The sequence below is a fragment of the Chaetura pelagica genome, unplaced genomic scaffold (genome assembly GCF_000747805.2).
Source record: "Chaetura pelagica isolate M959 unplaced genomic scaffold, ChaPel_1.0 scaffold427, whole genome shotgun sequence".
In the NCBI taxonomy this organism is placed as follows: Eukaryota; Metazoa; Chordata; class Aves; order Apodiformes; family Apodidae; genus Chaetura; species Chaetura pelagica.
In genome coordinates this window covers 89,818-106,876 of record NW_009953904.1, presented here as the reverse complement: position 1 = coordinate 106,876, position 17,059 = coordinate 89,818, and the positions used below count along the sequence as shown (strand labels likewise).

General features: G+C 49.8%; 1 protein-coding gene across 1 annotated transcript in view; it reads left to right on the top strand.

Annotated features, from left to right (window-relative positions):
- SFXN5 (sideroflexin 5) overlaps positions 1-17,059 on the top strand; it is a 96,007-nt gene that overhangs the window by 70,810 nt on the left and 8,138 nt on the right. The window contains exon 13 of the mRNA XM_010001415.1: positions 2,140-2,257. Within this exon, the coding sequence (XP_009999717.1) occupies positions 2,140-2,257 (118 nt within the window). The remainder of the gene's footprint in view (positions 1-2,139; positions 2,258-17,059) is intronic.

Below are 17,059 nucleotides of genomic sequence, written 5' to 3'. Positions count from 1 at the left end.
GGGCATCAACAACCTCCCTGGGCAACCCATCCCAGTTCCTCACCACCCTCAGAGTGAAGAATTTCTTCCTGATGTCTAACCTAAATCACTGATGCCTGTGAGAAACTGGGCCCTGCTGGGGGATGGGTATCTTGGCTTGGTTTTGGTGGGCACCTTGGGAATGGTGCACGTGGGCTTAGAAATGCTTTTTAAAACCCTGGTGATGGCAACTGCAGCAAGGTTTGGAGGTGACTGTAACCCCTCTGTGCTGGGCACTGCTGAGGCTGCACCTCAAATCCTGGGGTCAGTTCTTGGCCCCTAAACAAGAAGGACATGGAGGGACTGGAATGTGTCCAGAGAAGGGCAAGGGAGCTGGGGAAGGGGCTGGAGCACAACGGTGAGCAGGAGCAGCTGAGGGAGCTGGGGGTGTCCAGCCTGGAGCAAAGGAGCTGAGGGGAGACCTGCTGGCTCTGCAGCTGCTGAGAGGAGGTTGGAGCCAGGGGGGTCGGGCTCTGCTCCCCAGGAACAAGGGGTGGGACAAGAGGAAACATCCTTGAAGTTGTGCCAGGGGAGGTTGAGGTTGGATCTGGGGAACAATTTCTTCCTGGCAAGGGCTGTCAGGCCCTGGCCCAGGCTGCCCAGGGCAGGGGGGGAGTCCCCATCCCTGGAGGGGGTTCCAAGCCCTGTAGATGTGGTGCTGAGGGACATGGGGCAGGGGGGGCCTTGGCAGGGCTGGGTTGATGGTTGGACTTGAAGGTCTTAAAAGGTCTTTTGCCAACCAAAATGATTCTGTGATTGTATGTTTTTACCTTCCTTAACCAAAAGAGCTCTCCTGTGTCAGCATCCCTGTGGAAAGGCATTCAGTAGCAGATCTTTGCCCATGTTTGCTGGTGTGATGCCCTGAGACACTGGCATCCTCAGGAGCAGGATGGACAGAGGACAATGTTGGGACTAAGGCTGTAGCTGAGGACCCAGCAGCAAATCTGCTGACTCTCTCCACTCTTAATATCCACTCAGTACTCAAACAATAGTCAAGTTGCTGGGTCATATTCCCAGGTGTTTCAGGTGGGTAGAAAGAAGTTGAAGGTTAAGTCCTTTTGGTGTAAACATCTCCAGAACAATCCCCTCCAGAATCACATTTTTCCCCTTAGGATTTGCAAACTCTCTGAGGTCTTGCAAACTCTCTGAGGTCCTGCATCCTGGAATATAGTTAACATGCCACCTTATGCCAGCTGAATGTTGTCCCTGTCATTCAGTGTTAGTTGCATCAGAAGGGTCACCTAATGGGTCGTCATCAGAACCTGACCTTGCAGGTATCTTAAAGAGTTAACGAGCCTTGAACTCATCAGTGTCCCCTGGGGACAAGGAGTGTTGAAACATCCTTATCCCCCACTCTGCCAATGTTGGATTTTTAACAAATTAAGGTGTTGAAGTTCAGTTTAGGTTGAAGTTTAATGCTTCATTACCCCATTGTCAAAGTCGTGTGCTTTCTCCAGTACCACCTGACAAAGTTCACAAGGCCTCTCAAGAACTGAATTTCCTTCTGCTCACTCAACATGGTCCCCAAAGCCTTAATGCAGGTGACACCTGCGTGTGGCCAGGTCACCTCGTGTGCTGTTTGCTCCTGTGTAAGATGTTTTCATAGAATCCCAGCCTGGTTTGGGTTGGAAGGACCTTCAAGATCATCCACCTCCCACCAGCCCAGGTTGCTCCAAGCCCCATCCAACCTGCCCTTCAACACTGCCAGGGATGGGGCAGCCACAGCTTCTCTGGGCAGCCTGGGCCAGGGTCTCACCACCCTCACAGCCAAGAATTTCTTCCTCATGTCTCATTTGGGTTTGGAATGTTGGAAGTGTGTGTGAAGTGATGGTGTTTTAGTGCAGGAGAAGTGGGCTCTGGGGTTGGTGTGGGCTGTGCAGCCCCAGCGGGTGCAAAAGCAGAGTGTGCAGGGGAGTGATGGTGTTTTAGTGCAGGAGAAGTGGGCCCTAGTGTTGGTGTGCAAAAGCAGAGTGTGCAGGGATCTTGTGTGGGTGAACTTGATGAAGAAACCTAGACCAGTTTGGGAGAGGGGAGACCAGTGGGTCTGGATGGACACCAGCATTGGTGGTACTTGTACTCCTTTGGTCTATGAAGTGGCCTAACAAAGCCTTTCCTTTCCAGGACATCCCTCCTGAGGTCCCGTCCCCGGATGGTTCTCCCAGTCCAAAGCCTTGTGTGCCTCGCTGCCTTTGGCCTGGCCCTCCCCTTGGCCATCAGTCTCTTCCCACAGATGTCTGAGGTCAGTACATGTCTGGTCACTGAGGTGGGATGTCTCAGAGGGGTTTGCCACTGCTGTGGCTTGTTGTGCCTTCCAGGCTTCCTGCACTTTTGGATGAAGTCAGTTGCCACCTTCTTCTCAGTGCAGGTTCACTGGGCAGGTGATGGTTGTGTTAGTCCCTCCTGCCAGCACGTGCCAGCATGGCACAGACCAGTAGCTTTTCCATACTTCCAGTCAGGGTTTGAGTCACGTGGTGGGATGGGATGTACCTTTCAAGGGGAAAAACTGAACTGAGGAACCTTTATTCCACCCAGCAAACACACGTGTGACACACAAGGGGCAGCCAGCTGTGATCTCCTCCTTCCCACCACACTGTTGTTCTCTCACAGGGGAGGTCTGCTCTAGGCCTTTCCTTGTCTGGAGGATGTTTAGACTGGAAAGTCACCAAAACACCAGGGATCAAGGGGACAACCAGGTTGGAATAAGGTGGGAGTTTTTAATGGATGAGGATGCTGTTCTGCCTGCTTGATTGCCAGTGTCTCTGCTAGCATGGTGGGTGGCCAGTCCCCCTTTCAGTGCTACCTGATCAGCTCTGCTCAGGTCAAGGGATGTTGGTGTTTCTGACTGATGACTTCTGCTCTGAGACTCCAGCTGGGTTTGTCCTGTCTTGTCTGGGGACGTGAGCTTAGTCAGAGCTGAGCTGCACCAGGGAGAAGCTGGTTCAGCCCACCCTCTCCGTGGCACTGGGGTTTCCTTGGTGTCAACATCATAAGTACAAGTCTTTGCACATCAAGCAGAGAGCCTGCCCCACACATCTGCTGTGGATGTGCTTCCCCAGAGCTTCTCTGGGGGTTTCTGCCTCTTTGTCATCTAGCCTGGCTCTGGGAAGACACAGCCTAAAGGTGAACAGAGCCAGGAAACCAAGCAGGGGGACTTAGTCACTCAAAGTTAGTTGAACAAATGGCTAAGGTGTATTTTGTGGTAAGTTGTTCATTTGGACCAGTTGGTGTTCAGAGCTTATAGATTTTTCAGTTTGTAAATGTGCACATTTACAGGGAGGGTCACTCCTGCTTGTACGATGGTAACATCTCCATCAAACAGAGCAAAGGTCTTTGCTGAACTTCTTTTTGTGTCAACTGGGACCAATCATGGAATCCCAGACTGGTTTGGGTTAGAAGGGACCTTCAAGATCATCCAGTCCCAACCCCCCTGCATGGGCAGGGACACCTCCCACCAGCCCAGGCTGCTCCAAGCCCCATCCAACCTGCCCTTCAACACTGCCAGGGATGGGGCAGCCACAGCTTCTCTGGGCAACCTGGGCCAGGCTCTCACCTCCCTCACAGCAAAGCATTTCTTCCTAATATCTCACCTAAATCTCCCCTCCTCCAGTTTTAATCCATTCCCCCTTGTCTTCTCAGTACAAACCCTTGTAAAAAGTCCCTCCCCAGCTTTCCTGGAGCCCCTTCAGATACCCAAAGGCCACTTTGAAGTCTCCAGCAGTTGATCAGAAATTAGTATCATAGTCTCAGCTGGGTAATTAAATTTTTTTCAGTCTGCATAGGTTTATTCCCAACCTCTAGCCAGGGAATCTTGTTGCACACTTGTCTGCTACCCTGAAAAACCTGTTACAGATTTTCTGTTGTCCTTCTAACTGTTCACAGGCTGAGATAAAACTGTCCCTTCATCTTCTCTTTAAGCAAATGAATGTATCTCAATCTTGGAATCTCTGGCTAAAAGACATGTTTTCTGAAGCTTTAATGATTCATATGGCTCTTCCTTAAACTTTTTCTAATTAGTCAACATCCTTTTTGGAGCACTTCCATGAGGACGAGACACAGTATTCCAGTAAGAAGTTGCACAAGTACCAGTTGCAGGAGCAATGTGTGGTTTGCCTGCTTCCACTTGAATTCCACAGAGCACGTTAGTCATTTTGGCAGGAGCTCAAACTTTTAACTCCCTGCCCATCATTTTTTTTGTGGGTTGTTTTTTTTTGCTGTGATCCCAAGCTCTGCTCAGAGGTTTTGGTTGTGGAGGACTGAGGAGCATTGCCAGGTCTCACACCCAGAGTGTGCCCAAAGGTCCTGCTGGAAAGAGACCTGGACATAGAGCATCCCTTCTACTCCTATTTCCAGGGAGAGGAGCTTCACCCAGCAGCAAGGTGGCCTTTCTTGGCAGGTCTCCTTTCAAGATCATCAGAGAAGCAAGGCTACAGGAGGTACCACCAACCTCATTTACCACAAAGGTGACATTGCCACTGTAGCCCCAACATGGTGCCCCATGCCATGGGTACATACACTCCTTGTGCCCAGAGGCAGTTTTCTGTTTGACCACAGTCTGACACACATTGGCTTTTCCACAGATCTCCATCTGATCCAGGGGTCTCTGTATCAGTGACCTGGGCTCTTTCCTACTTGCCATTCCCCCAAACTTTGTGTCATCTCAAAGCCTTGGGGGTCAGTCACTGTGGGTTTTCTCCCTCCTCACTGAGGATGCACATTGTTAACAGCTTTGGCCAAACCAAGCAGTTATGTCAGCATCAACTGGAAACTCACCCTGCAATTCTGTTTTGGAATACAGCATTTAGTACATTTCTGATATATTCTGTAGGAATCATGTTCTGAAATAGGAAGGGCCTACAAAGGTTGGTGGGAACTAAAGCTTTGGTACCAGAATCTGAGGCATTCAGAGGTTTTGGGGCCTGCAGGAAAGCTGGGGAGGGACTTTTAACAAGGGCTTGTAGTGAGAGGACAAGGGGGAATGGATTAAAACTGGGAGAGGGGAGATTTAGGTGAGACATTAGAAAGAAATTCTTTGCTGTGAGGGTGGTGAGACCCTGGCCCAGGTTGCCCAGAGAAGCTGTGGCTGCCCCATCCCTGGCAGTGTTGAAGGGCAGGTTGGATGGGGCTTGGAGCAACCTGGGCTGGTGGGAGGTGTCCCTGCCCTTGCAAGGGGTTGGAACCTGATGATCTTGAAGGTCCCTTCTAACCCAAACCCTTTCATGATTCTGTGGTACAAAAATATTCAATGTTTCTGTATCTTGAAGCTTTCAAGGTCTTTCTGCCTTTTGTATTTTAGCTTTATGGGTGACAGGTAATTTCTAGTTTATAGTATCTGATATTCCAGCATGAAGAATTGTGTGGATGTTAACAGCTGAATGGATTTTAGCCCACAGGGAAAGTGAAGGTCTGGCAGCCTATGAAGGGTGTTCAGATTGCAGGCATCGGGCAGTACTGAAGCATCCAGCATCACTTGATAAATGACCTTCTGCAAGCAGATGAAATGTTATCTGGAGTGTAAACATGATTCAGTGCTGATTAGTAGATCAAACAGGATGACGTGCTCCCTGCCCACGCCTCGTGGCTGGGAGAGGAACCATTACAGCTGGTGGGATAGCTCATCACCTGCTGGCATCTCAGCTCTGTTCCACTGCTGGACCTCACATCTGTTGACACCAAGGAGTTAAGTTCTTCAGAGCAGCCCGGTCTGATCAGTCTTCCAGTTAGGTTTGCACTTGTTATGAACATGTGTGAGTGTGTGGGGAAAGAACATTCCTCCCATTCTGCAGGGTCTTCTTGGTGGTGGCTGTGGGGATGCTCAAGTGAGCAGAGCAAGTGATTTATCTGGAACAATCTCTCCAGAGCTGTTTCATCACAGGCTGGGGTAGGAAAGCCCAGTTCCCTGAAACCTGAAAGGAGCTTGTAACTAGGTGGGGGTTGGTCTTTTCTCCCAAGTAACAAGCAATAGGACAAGAGAAGGAGGTCTCAAGTTGTGCCAGGGGAGGTTTAGATTGACTATTAGGAGCAAATTCTTCACTGAAAGGTAATTAAGCATTGGAACAGGCTGCCCAGGGAGGTGGTTGAATCTCCATCCCTGGAGGTGTTTAAGAAACATGTAGATGTGGAGCCTGGGGACATGGTGTAAGCACTGGACTTGGTAGAGTTGGGTTAATGGTTGGTAGAGTTGGGTTATGGTTGGACTCAATGACCTTACAGGTCTTTTCCAACCAGAATGATTCTGTGATTCCTTGCAAAGAGCATTTCTCAGAACATGTGAGTTCTTGGGTGCTCATCCCTGGTCCAGGAACTCACCAGATAAATAAGTGAATAGACGTGGAGTGTTTGAACATTGACCACTCTGTGGCTGTGCCTGTGTAAATGTGTGTGTGTGTGTATTTGCTTTTTCTCACAAGCACAGTGGGGGAAGCAGCTACCAACACAACTGAGCTGATGCTGCTGTAATGAGCCCAACCCGGGGAGTAAATTATTAACAACAAGATGTAATAGATGAGTTCTGTTCCAAAAATATGATTGTGGTCAGAGCAGCAACCCTTTCAGGGATTGTGTATGAGCCAAATTCTGCCCTTAATCACACTTTCACCGTTCTTTTTCTTTAGTCAGAGAGCAAACACAGGAGCTGATGTGTTTTTAAGCACTGGTTTTATTATGGGAGCTTGACTGGCCACCTTTGATCTACATATCTGAAGGGGCTCAAACTTACAATTAGTTTTCAAGCAGAATTGAGGCCTTGCAATAGATTTAATACATGTGCTAAATAAGTGCAGCCACCTTATCACATCAGCTGTAGCTGCCTCAGTTACACCTGCTGTAAAATAACAGAAGGTAAATCAGAATTCAGCTCTGGTTGCATCCAGGAACACCAATATCAGGTGAAAGAAACAGCTGGAGTTGAACAACCTTCATGTGCTGGGAAGGATAATGCACCTGTATCTCTTGGGTCAATAATTACTCTAGCTAAGGCCTTGTACCTTCCTTCATTTAGAGCCCCATCCCTGGCAGTGTTGAAGGGCAGGTTGGATGGGATTTTGGAGCAACTTGGTCTGGTGGGAGGTGTCCCTGCCCATGCAGGGGGTTGGATCTAGATGATCTTTTAAGGTCCTTCCAACCCAAACCATCCTGTGATTCTGTGATTCATTTAGTAGAGGTGGAAGCCACTGGGATGTCTGCAGTGGGGCTCCAGCATCACAACTTGTTTCTAGCAGTGATGGTTTTGAAGATCACCTGTTACAAACCAACCCCCCCCCAGAGTCAGCCACAAAGAGACAGGTCCTTGCCACTGAGCACGCTCCAAATGTTCATCCCCATGGAGTGTTAACTCCAGTGCCTAAATGCATCAATATGCATTAAGTAATTCCTTCTGTTAAGTTGGGGAGAAACATCTAGTTAATGCATTGAGCCCACAACCTCCAACTGCCTCCCATGCCCCCCGGGGGAATCTCTTTTCTTGCCGCCGATCCTCCAGCATCCCCACTGACAACTCCTACTCAGCTATGCACTGCCAATGGAAACAGCTGTGACAGTTCCAAACTGAAAATGGGACTTGTGCAAATGAAATTCAGTGTAGCAGCAAAAGAAATAACCATGGGGTTGCTCCACCCTCCTGGGTCTTTTTTTTCCACCCTCCCGTCCCTGCTCATCCGGATCAACCCTCTTTTTTTTGTTGTTGTTGGTTGGTTGGTTGGGTTTTTATTGTTTGTTTTTATTGTTTGTTTCAGCATCCCAAGAGGGTGCTGCTGGTGAGCTTCCAAGGTGGTGCAGACCCACTGGTATTTGTTGCTTTGTCCATTGGTCAGTGTGTGCTGGTAAAGGTGGAGAAACCCAGGTGAGAAATGGAGCTGAAGCAAGAGCTGATGGCAGAGGGGCTTTTCCATGGGCTGTGATCATAGAATCGTAGGATGGTGAAGGTGGGAAGGGACCCTGAAGATCATCAGGTTCCAACCTCCCTGCCATGAGCAGGGACACCTCCCACCAGACCAGGCTGCACAAGCCTCATCCAGCCTGCCCTTGAACACCTCCAGGGAGGAGACATCAACAACCTCCCTGGGCAACCTGTTCCAGCACCTTCCTACCCTCGATAACACACGTGCCCTCCTCATGGGTTAAGCTTAAAGGGTGATGGTTAGGGCAGAACATCTTCTGGGACTGGGCTGATTTCAGGCAGAAGCCTTTTCTTAAAAATAATCTTCCTTTTGGATCTCCAGGACAAGGGGAACAAACAGCCTAAAATCCAAGGCTGAGCTATTGTTTTCCAATCTGTTTTAGCCTTCATCTTGTTGGCAGGCTGCTTTAGAAAAGCAAAAGGTTAATGAGCCAATGTGCAGTGGGATTATTGCAGTAAAGATGACAGTGAACCAGTAATTACTAATTAGATGCAGTTTAACAGGAGGAACAAGTGAAATCTCCTCTTCACCAACTGTCAATAATTAGCAGATTTGGTGAGGTTGAAATGTGTCCACAGTTAAAAGGCTGATTTTTTAATGAAATGGCACTTGACAAAAGAGCTGTATGGAGGTCACAGCCATAGCCCTCGAGACGCTTCCCCATACCATACTTAGGAGGGAAATCAGATGCAAGACAGCAGGGGGTCCCCATGAAACCATTTCTCCCTTGGGATTACATTGCACGGGGGGAGGGGGAGCAGGAGGGATTCTCTGCAGTAATTTTGTCCAACTTGGATGAGAAGCAAAGGGAAGGATCTGCCAGCTGCCGTGGGGGAAAAAAAAAAATGTTGGAGAAGTGAGAAGTTGTGTGGTATTTCTTTGCTTCTGGGTCTGAGGAATGGTTTCCTGGGAGGCTGGTAACCTGGGTGTGCTGGCCCAAGGCTGTCCTTGGGATGGAGGTTGGTCTTGGAAGGGTGTCCTCTTAGAAAAGGTGTGGCACAAGGTCCTTGAGGACCAGTAGGAGGCTAGAAGCTCAGTGGTGGTTGTCTCCCAAGGACTGCAGAAGATTCAGGCTGTGGCCTGGAGGTTTGGTTTCACACTGACACACAGGTGGTGCTCCATCCTTGACTTTTGAAGCATTGATAGGTTCATCAGAGTTTCTTCTATGTGCTGATCCAGTTTCTCTTCTGGCTGAGTGACTGTTGACACAGGCAAGAGTATCTTTAATTTCCACATGAACTTAAAATGGAGAGGTGGGAGCTTCTTTAGCCCCTATTTATTTGAGCAGAACCCCCCAGAATGTATAGGATATTGAGTTGTTGAACAGTGATATGGTCCAGGTAGGGCTGCAGAGAAAACCAATGGTATTTGGAAAGGTGTTGAGCCATGTTCTGGCCTTCAGATGAAGGGTGGTGCTTAGCAAGGCTATGTCTGGTCTTCTTTGCTAAGGATGAACTCGTTCCTGTCAGGGGTTAGAGGAGAAATGAGTGACCCCTTCCAGAGCTTAGTCCTGCAGCTGGAAGGGGGAAGTGATGGGAGAGGAGGTGACATCTGGGGAACAGCAGAATGATACTGCCATGACTGCACACCAAGGCTGGACCTGGTTGCACAAAACTCAAAAGCCAGTTGCTGGCCCATCTTTTAGAAGAAATGATAGCTGAAGGAAATACTAAATTACATCTGTACTTCTAAATCCAGCAGGGCCCAAGCCAAACTGGGTGTCTGGCCCATGGTGTCCATGTCTGCATCCTCTCTGGATCAGTTTTGGCTTCTGGAAGGTATTGCTCCCAGTGAATAAAGCCTCCCTCTCTGGAGGAAGAGCTTGGCAGTCTGGATGCAAACTCTGCCTACTGCCTGTCCCTGAACCTGGATCCTGGCTCCTGTTTCATGCAGCAGTTGCCCTGCCTGTCCCATGGCCAGTGGTCAGCAGCTGTGGTGTGATCATTTTAGTCTGGAACCTCTCTAGGTGAAGTTGATTTATGGTTTATGGGATTCTCTGAGCTTGGCATCAGAGGACCATGGCTTTGCTCTTGCATTACAGGAGAGTCATGTCTTGCTGCACCACGACAGGACCAAGCCTCAGCTGAGCAGTGGAAAGGCAAAGATCTCTGTAGCCTTTGCTTTAAGTGTCTGAGGTGTTGCCCAGCAAGCCAAGGGTGTATCTGTCCTCCCATAGTCCTGATGGAGCCTGCCCTTGATCTCAGCCTGGGCAGGGACCTAAAGTCTGGAGGCTCAAGTGTTTGACACCAGCTCTTTTTGTCACAAATCCTCCCCTTCTCCAAATCAAATCACAACCTTGGCTGCGAATCTTCATGAAGACACCAGAGCAGCTCAGAGCTCCATGGGACCAGTCTCCAGTACTCAGCCATGATTTCAGCCCTGGGCTCAGTCTCTCAAGCAGGGAGGTGGGACCTTGGTCATGCAGCACAGCAGGATCCTCTCCTGTACACCTCAAGAAGGTCACTGTGCAGTACCTGCAATGGGCTGACCAGGGAATTCTGGCTTGAAGCTTCACTCTAAGGGATGAACATTGAACTTAAACCTCACCCTGGGCTAAAAAGACAGTTTTTGGCAAGGTTTTGGTCTCTGAGACAGGAGCACTTTTACCATTTGCTTCCCTTCCTTCTTTCTCTGAGAACATCAAGCAGGAGAGAAGATGATGTGTTCCCAGCTCAGGGTTTCCTTCACCTACTCCAGCTGTGGGGGCAAGGTTTGCAGGACCTGGCATGTGTGTCCCAAGGAGCCAAACTTCAACCACCCCTTCCCCCTTGGCCCTACCCCTTGGCTTTCCCTTGACACTTCCACAGCTCTCCTCCCTCACCCCCCATGGCAGCCTGGCCTCTGCAGAACACCTTTCCTGTCAAAGCAACCAGGAAAAAAACCCAATAAATACCAGAGTAGCTTGTTTCCTGTGCTGCAGGTTCCCTCAGGAATTTTTTGTGTCCTTCTAATTGCTTTATGAGGGAAAGCTGATGCCCAGGAACTGCCAGCATGGAGGAGCCTCTGCGTTCCTGGGAGTATTTAGGTGGTCTGAGATGATTTGGTTGGGTTGGTGGTGGTGCTTGAGCTTGCAGAGAGATGTGCCAGGAACTGGAATGATCTCTCCAGAGGATGGCAAGGAGCTGTTGTCATTAACTATCCTTGAAGGCACACTGGAGGGAAGGGATGCCACCTTGACAGGCTGGAGAGATGGGCCTGTGCCAACCTCAGGAGGTTCAACAAGGCCAAGTGCAGGGTCCACACCTTGAATTTTGTGTTCAGTTCTGGGCCCCTCACTACAAGGGCACTGAGGTGCTGGAGCATGTCCAGACAAGAGCCACCAAGCTGGTGAAGGGTCTAGACAACAAGTCATACAAGGAGCAGCTGAGGGAACTGGGGTGATTTAGTCTAAAGAAAAGGAGGCTGAGGGGACACCTCATCACCCTCTACAACTGCCTGAAAGGAGGTTGTAGGGAGGTGGGAGTTGGGCTCTTCTCCCAAGGGAATAACAACAGAACCAGAGGAATGGCCTGAAGTTGCAGCAGGGGAGGTTCACATTGGATATTAGGAAGAATTTCTTTACTGGAAGAGTGGTCAGGCCCTGGAACAGCTGCCCAGGGAGGTGCTGGAGTTACTGTCCTTAGAGGTATTCAAGAACCGTGTAGATTTGGTGCTTCAGGACGTGCTCGAGTGGTCGGGGTTGTGTGTGTTTTGGTTGGGGGTTTTTTTGGTTAGTTTGTTTTTTGTGCTGATGGTTGCACTCTGTGATCTCAGAGGTCCTTTCCAACCGGGAGGATTCTGGGATTCAGGGTCATCAGCTCCACCATCACTCTTCACGAGCCTGTAGGAGACGTTGGGGTGGTTGGATTTACAACCGCTCAGCCTGTTTGCTCCTCACCGTGTAATGATTAGGGCTCAGTGACATCCCTTGCCTGGGGAAGGTCACGAGTCAGCAGTGCTCTGATTGATTTGGAGCCTGTGTCTTTGTTCTCATGTCCCCTGCCCAAGCCTTTGATTTGTGGCCCAGCTGGTTTTGGAAGTCTGCTCCTTTGTTTCGCAACCAGCGTTCGCGGGAGCCGAAGGTGCTGAACACTCTGCAGGATCTGGCCCTAGAACCAGCACCTGGACCAGCAGACCTTGTTCTTGCTGGCAAACAACAGCCTGAACCCAACTGCTGTTTGTGGTCACCCGAGGTGGCTGTGGGAGCAGGGACCCCTTTGTCCTGCCCAGGGGCTTCAGCAGCGGTGTCGGACGGGATCTGGTTTCATGTTTATATCCCTGTCTCTGGGATGCAGGTTCAAGTATGTAAACTATCTCTCCTGCAAGCACAGGCTCCTGCAGGTGTGTGGGTGCTGGTGGGCATAAAAAAAACATTCCTGACACCATCTCTTTTGAGGAGTCTTCACCTCCTGATGGCTGTAAGCCATTAGGAGTCAAAAGAAAGAGCCGACATCCGACAACTCCGGATAAACAGCTGAACATTAACCCTTAAAGTGGCTCAAAAAACATACTTAAAAGGCACTTTGTGGAGAGAAGCCATTTTTTTGCAGGCCTGTTAATTGCTGTCTTTCTTCAGGACACCTTTCAGCAGCACCTCCTGTAAACAGAGCAGCTCCTCCCGCGGCGCTTCCCCCAGGAATTCCTGCCCTGCTCTCAGGGAGCCTAAAGATGATGGGCAGGAGTCGAGTCCCCTCCTGCCCTGAGCAGTCCTCCAGCTCCTTGGTTTTGCTGCTTTCTCCTTGGCCTGAAAGCCAAGCAAGACCTTTCCTCTCTTCCTGCATCCTACCCTGAAAACTTGGTCCCCTTCTTGGTCACCATCCCCCTCCTTAGTTGGTGCACCCAGGTCCATCCCCAGCTCTTCCCTGGCTGCTCCCTGGCTTCTCCCCTCTCTCTGCACAGGGCTGGAGATGCACAGGCTCCTTTTCTGCCTGCTCACAGGTTGTTCTAGCTCACCTGAAGCACCCAAACCTCAGACAGCTCCAAGTGAGACATCAGAAGCACAGAAATGCAGCCAGTTGTCCAGGCTTGCCTGCCTGCTGCAGCGATTAATTACATCACATTTCACAGGTCTCTGTGTAACATGCAGGGTTTGATGTTCTCACCAAAGAGCAACTGGAGGGATTCTTACCAGAATGCACCTACTTGCTCATTTTCATCCAAGAGGGGACTTGCCACACTCATCATGTCCACATTGAAAGTAGGATTTTTTTCTTCCCAAAGAGGAGAGATGACTCTTACTTCTTTTTGTGAGTGACTTTCCTTCCAGCCAGGAGGTGGTGAAGGCTCCATCCCTGGAGACATTCCAGGTCAGGCTTGATGGGGCTCTGAGCAACCTGGTCTAGTTGGAGATGTCCCTGCTTATTGTAGGGGCGTTGGACTAAGTGACCTTTAGAGGTCCCTTCCAACCCAAGGCATTCTATGATTATATAAGGAGCAATAACCCCTGAACTCTGCAGTTTTGGGGGTTCTCAAGGTCATAACTTCCATCCATCAGTTGGCTTGAATGTTTCCCAACAGAGTCTACATCATGTGAAATGAGGCTTCTTCTCTGAGACCAGGCAGAAGTTTCTTTTGCCCTACACACAATAGATTAAATGTCTTGCACAAAGAGGACAGAATGTCCTCTCCTGAAGAAGGGTCCTTACCTCACGAGGCCAGGTGGCTTCTCCCCTCTCTCTGCACAGGGCTGGAGATGCACAGGCTCCTTTTCTGCCTGCTCACAGGTTGTTCTAGCTCACCTGAAGCACCCAAACCTCAGACAGCTCCAAGTGAGACATCAGAAGCACAGAAATGCAGCCAGTTGTCCAGGCTTGCCTGCCTGCTGCAGCGATTAATTACATCACATTTCACAGGTCTCTGTGTAACATGCAGGGTTTGATGTTCTCACCAAAGAGCAACTGGAGGGATTCTTACCAGAATGCACCTACTTGCTCATTTTCATCCAAGAGGGGACTTGCCACACTCATCATGTCCACATTGAAAGTAGGATTTTTTTCTTCCCAAAGAGGAGAGATGACTCTTACTTCTTTTTGTGAGTGACTTTCCTTCCAGCCAGGAGGTGGTGAAGGCTCCATCCCTGGAGACATTCCAGGTCAGGCTTGATGGGGCTCTGAGCAACCTGGTCTAGTTGGAGATGTCCCTGCTTATTGTAGGGGCGTTGGACTAAGTGACCTTTAGAGGTCCCTTCCAACCCAAGGCATTCTATGATTATATAAGGAGCAATAACCCCTGAACTCTGCAGTTTTGGGGGTTCTCAAGGTCATAACTTCCATCCATCAGTTGGCTTGAATGTTTCCCAACAGAGTCTACATCATGTGAAATGAGGCTTCTTCTCTGAGACCAGGCAGAAGTTTCTTTTGCCCTACACACAATAGATTAAATGTCTTGCACAAAGAGGACAGAATGTCCTCTCCTGAAGAAGGGTCCTTACCTCACGAGGCCAGGTGACCTGAGATCAGAACACGTGCTTCTGCTGTGGTACCAGCCTGTGACTTCCACCTGTCTGGAGCTCCTACAGAAATGAATTTAGTGTGGCCAGCTGAGAGTTCACCTCATGAGCACTTACCTGCTACACATGAGCTGACCTTTTTATCCAGATTTGAGGAGAAATGGCATCTTAGCTCCTGCAAAAGGCCTTTTGTGTGGTTCTTCACTTCGTGGCAGACACCTCATACTATGGTCCTACTTGTGTTCCTTGTGTCTTGCCCCTTGGTCCCTCAGGAACCATGGCAGGACAAGGTGCTGTGGTTGCCAAGGACATGGGCTGGTACCTCCTGGAAAGCAGTGACTGGGTGACAGGAAGGGGAGCCCTTCACCTTCCTGGAGTTCTAGAGAGGCCTGGAAGTGTCTTCCTTTTTTATTTTCTCTCTGGAAGAGAGACAGGCAGGCAGACCTTGATCTTGTCATTTGAAACCTTCTGGTTTCAAAGCCTTTTATTTGTTTTGTGGAGGGGTTGGTTTGTTTGTTTATTTGGGATTTTGGGGGGCCTGGGTTGGGGGTTTGTTTTTTGGTTTTGTTTTATGGTTTTGTTTGGGTTGTTTTTTTAATACTTGAGGTTTCTGCTGCAACCCTCTTCTTTCCCAGAAGGTTCAGACCCAATAATTTTGCAGTGACTTGGAGTGTCATGCAGGGGGGTTGAGCTTCCAATCTGCTTGTAAAGCTGGAAGACTTGAGAGGGTCTGAGAGCCCAGTGCTAACCAAGCCCAGCTCCTGGCTTTCATTCATCTCACCATGTCTGTTCATCATCCATGTCATCTTGAGACACCAGAAGGGTTTCCATGGGAAACTGGAAGGTTGTGGCTGCCCCATCCCTGACAGTATTGAAGGGCAGGTTGGATGGGGCTTGGAGCAACCTGGGCTGGTGGGAGGTGTCCCTGCCCGTGCAGGGGTGGGACTGGGTGGTCTTGAAGGTCCCTTCCAACCCAAACCAGTCTGGGATTTAAATAACTGGTGGACCAGTTCAGCACAGTGAACAAAACAAGGGCTGGAGCACAGGAAGCTGTTGAGCAGCAGGACAGGCTGGGACACACCAAGCAGTGAAGCTTCCTGGCAGCCTTTGGTGCCTGCTGTCACAGGTTGTCATCCCACGTGCTGACACTTCTCATCAGTCACTCCTAGAGCACTGGAAAGAAACTGGGTGAGGAGGCCTCATTGCTATGGGGCCAGTTGTGCTCTTCTCTAGCCTGGCTGAGCAGTAGCTTGAAAATGCCACATTTTCCTTCTCCCCAGCTGATTAACCTGGTGGGGGTTGATATGCACATTGTTTTTCTCTAGAGTAGCTGTGATATGCTCATTTGCAACTCCTGAAGCTAAAAAGAGCCCTTGATGGTGGTAGATGCTCCATCCCTGGGAACCTTCAAGATCAGGTTGGATGGGGCTCTGAGCAACCTGATCTAGTTAAAGGAGTTAGACTAAGTGAGCTTGAAAGGTCCCTCCCAACCCAAGCTGTGTTATGATTCTGTGAAGCTGCTGTCCTATAACTGACCCACAAGTTTGTGATTTATGGGCACAAACTGGAGCACAGGAGGTTGAACCTGAATATGAGAAAATCCTTCTTTGCTGTGAGGGTACCAGAGCCCTGGAACAGGCTGCCCAGGGAGGTTGTGGAGTCTCCATCCCTGGAGACATTCCAAACCTGCCTGGATGTGTTCCTGTGGGATTTGCTCTAGGGAACCCTGCTCGAGCAGGGCAGTTGGACTAGATGATCTCCAGAGATCCCTTCCCCAGCACTCTGTGATTCTGTTCTCTGATTCCATGACCTCTAAATCCTGCAAACTCCTCTGCTCAGCTTCAGAGCAGTCATTTGTTCCCACTGAAGGTGAGGGCAGGACCATCCAAACCTTGGAGCTGCCTCAGAAGCAGTTGCACATCTCTCTCCAAACATCTGTTGAGCACGAGGAATATTTCTGCTCCTCTCAGATCAGAAACCTGATGGTGCCCAAAGGTGCTGCTGACACTTTGAGCTTTGCTGAAGGCAGTGACGTTCTCCAGGGTCGCTGCAGAGGTGTCAGCAGATGTGACAGAGTGTGACACTGTGACACTAACACTGTCACTGACACACTTTCTATCTAACAGATGTCATAGCAGGGCAAGGGTGGTGCCACATGTAGACCCTTTCCAGCCTGGTCTGAAGAGAAACCCTGTCCCACAGGCAGCTGGAGGTGGATGCTGGTGGTCAGTGCATCCATGGTGAAAACCAGAAAAAGCTCCTGAAATGGAGCCAGAACAGCCAAATATTCTCACTTTTCTCCTCTTTATTGTTTCAGTGAGGGGAAAAAAATGGGGATCAAATTAATGTCAAGCAATGGTCCCTTTTAAGGCCAAATTTAGGTCTATATATATGTATGCATATCTAGGAGACCTCATTGTGTCCTTCCAGTGCCTGAAGGGGCTCCAGGAAAGCTGGGGAGGGGCTTTAGACAAGGGCAGGGAGGGGTGGGATGGGGAGGAATGGATCAAAACTGAAAGAGAGGAGATTTAGGTGAGACATGAGGAAGAAATTGCTGCTAGGGAGGTGAGACCCTGGCCCAGGTTGCCCAGAGAAGCTGTGGCTGCCCCATCCCTGGCAGTGTTGAAGGGCAGGTTGGATGGGGCTTGGAGCAGCCTGGGCTGGTGGGAGGTGTCCCTGCCCATGCAGGGGGTTGGAACTGGATGATCCTGAAGGTCCT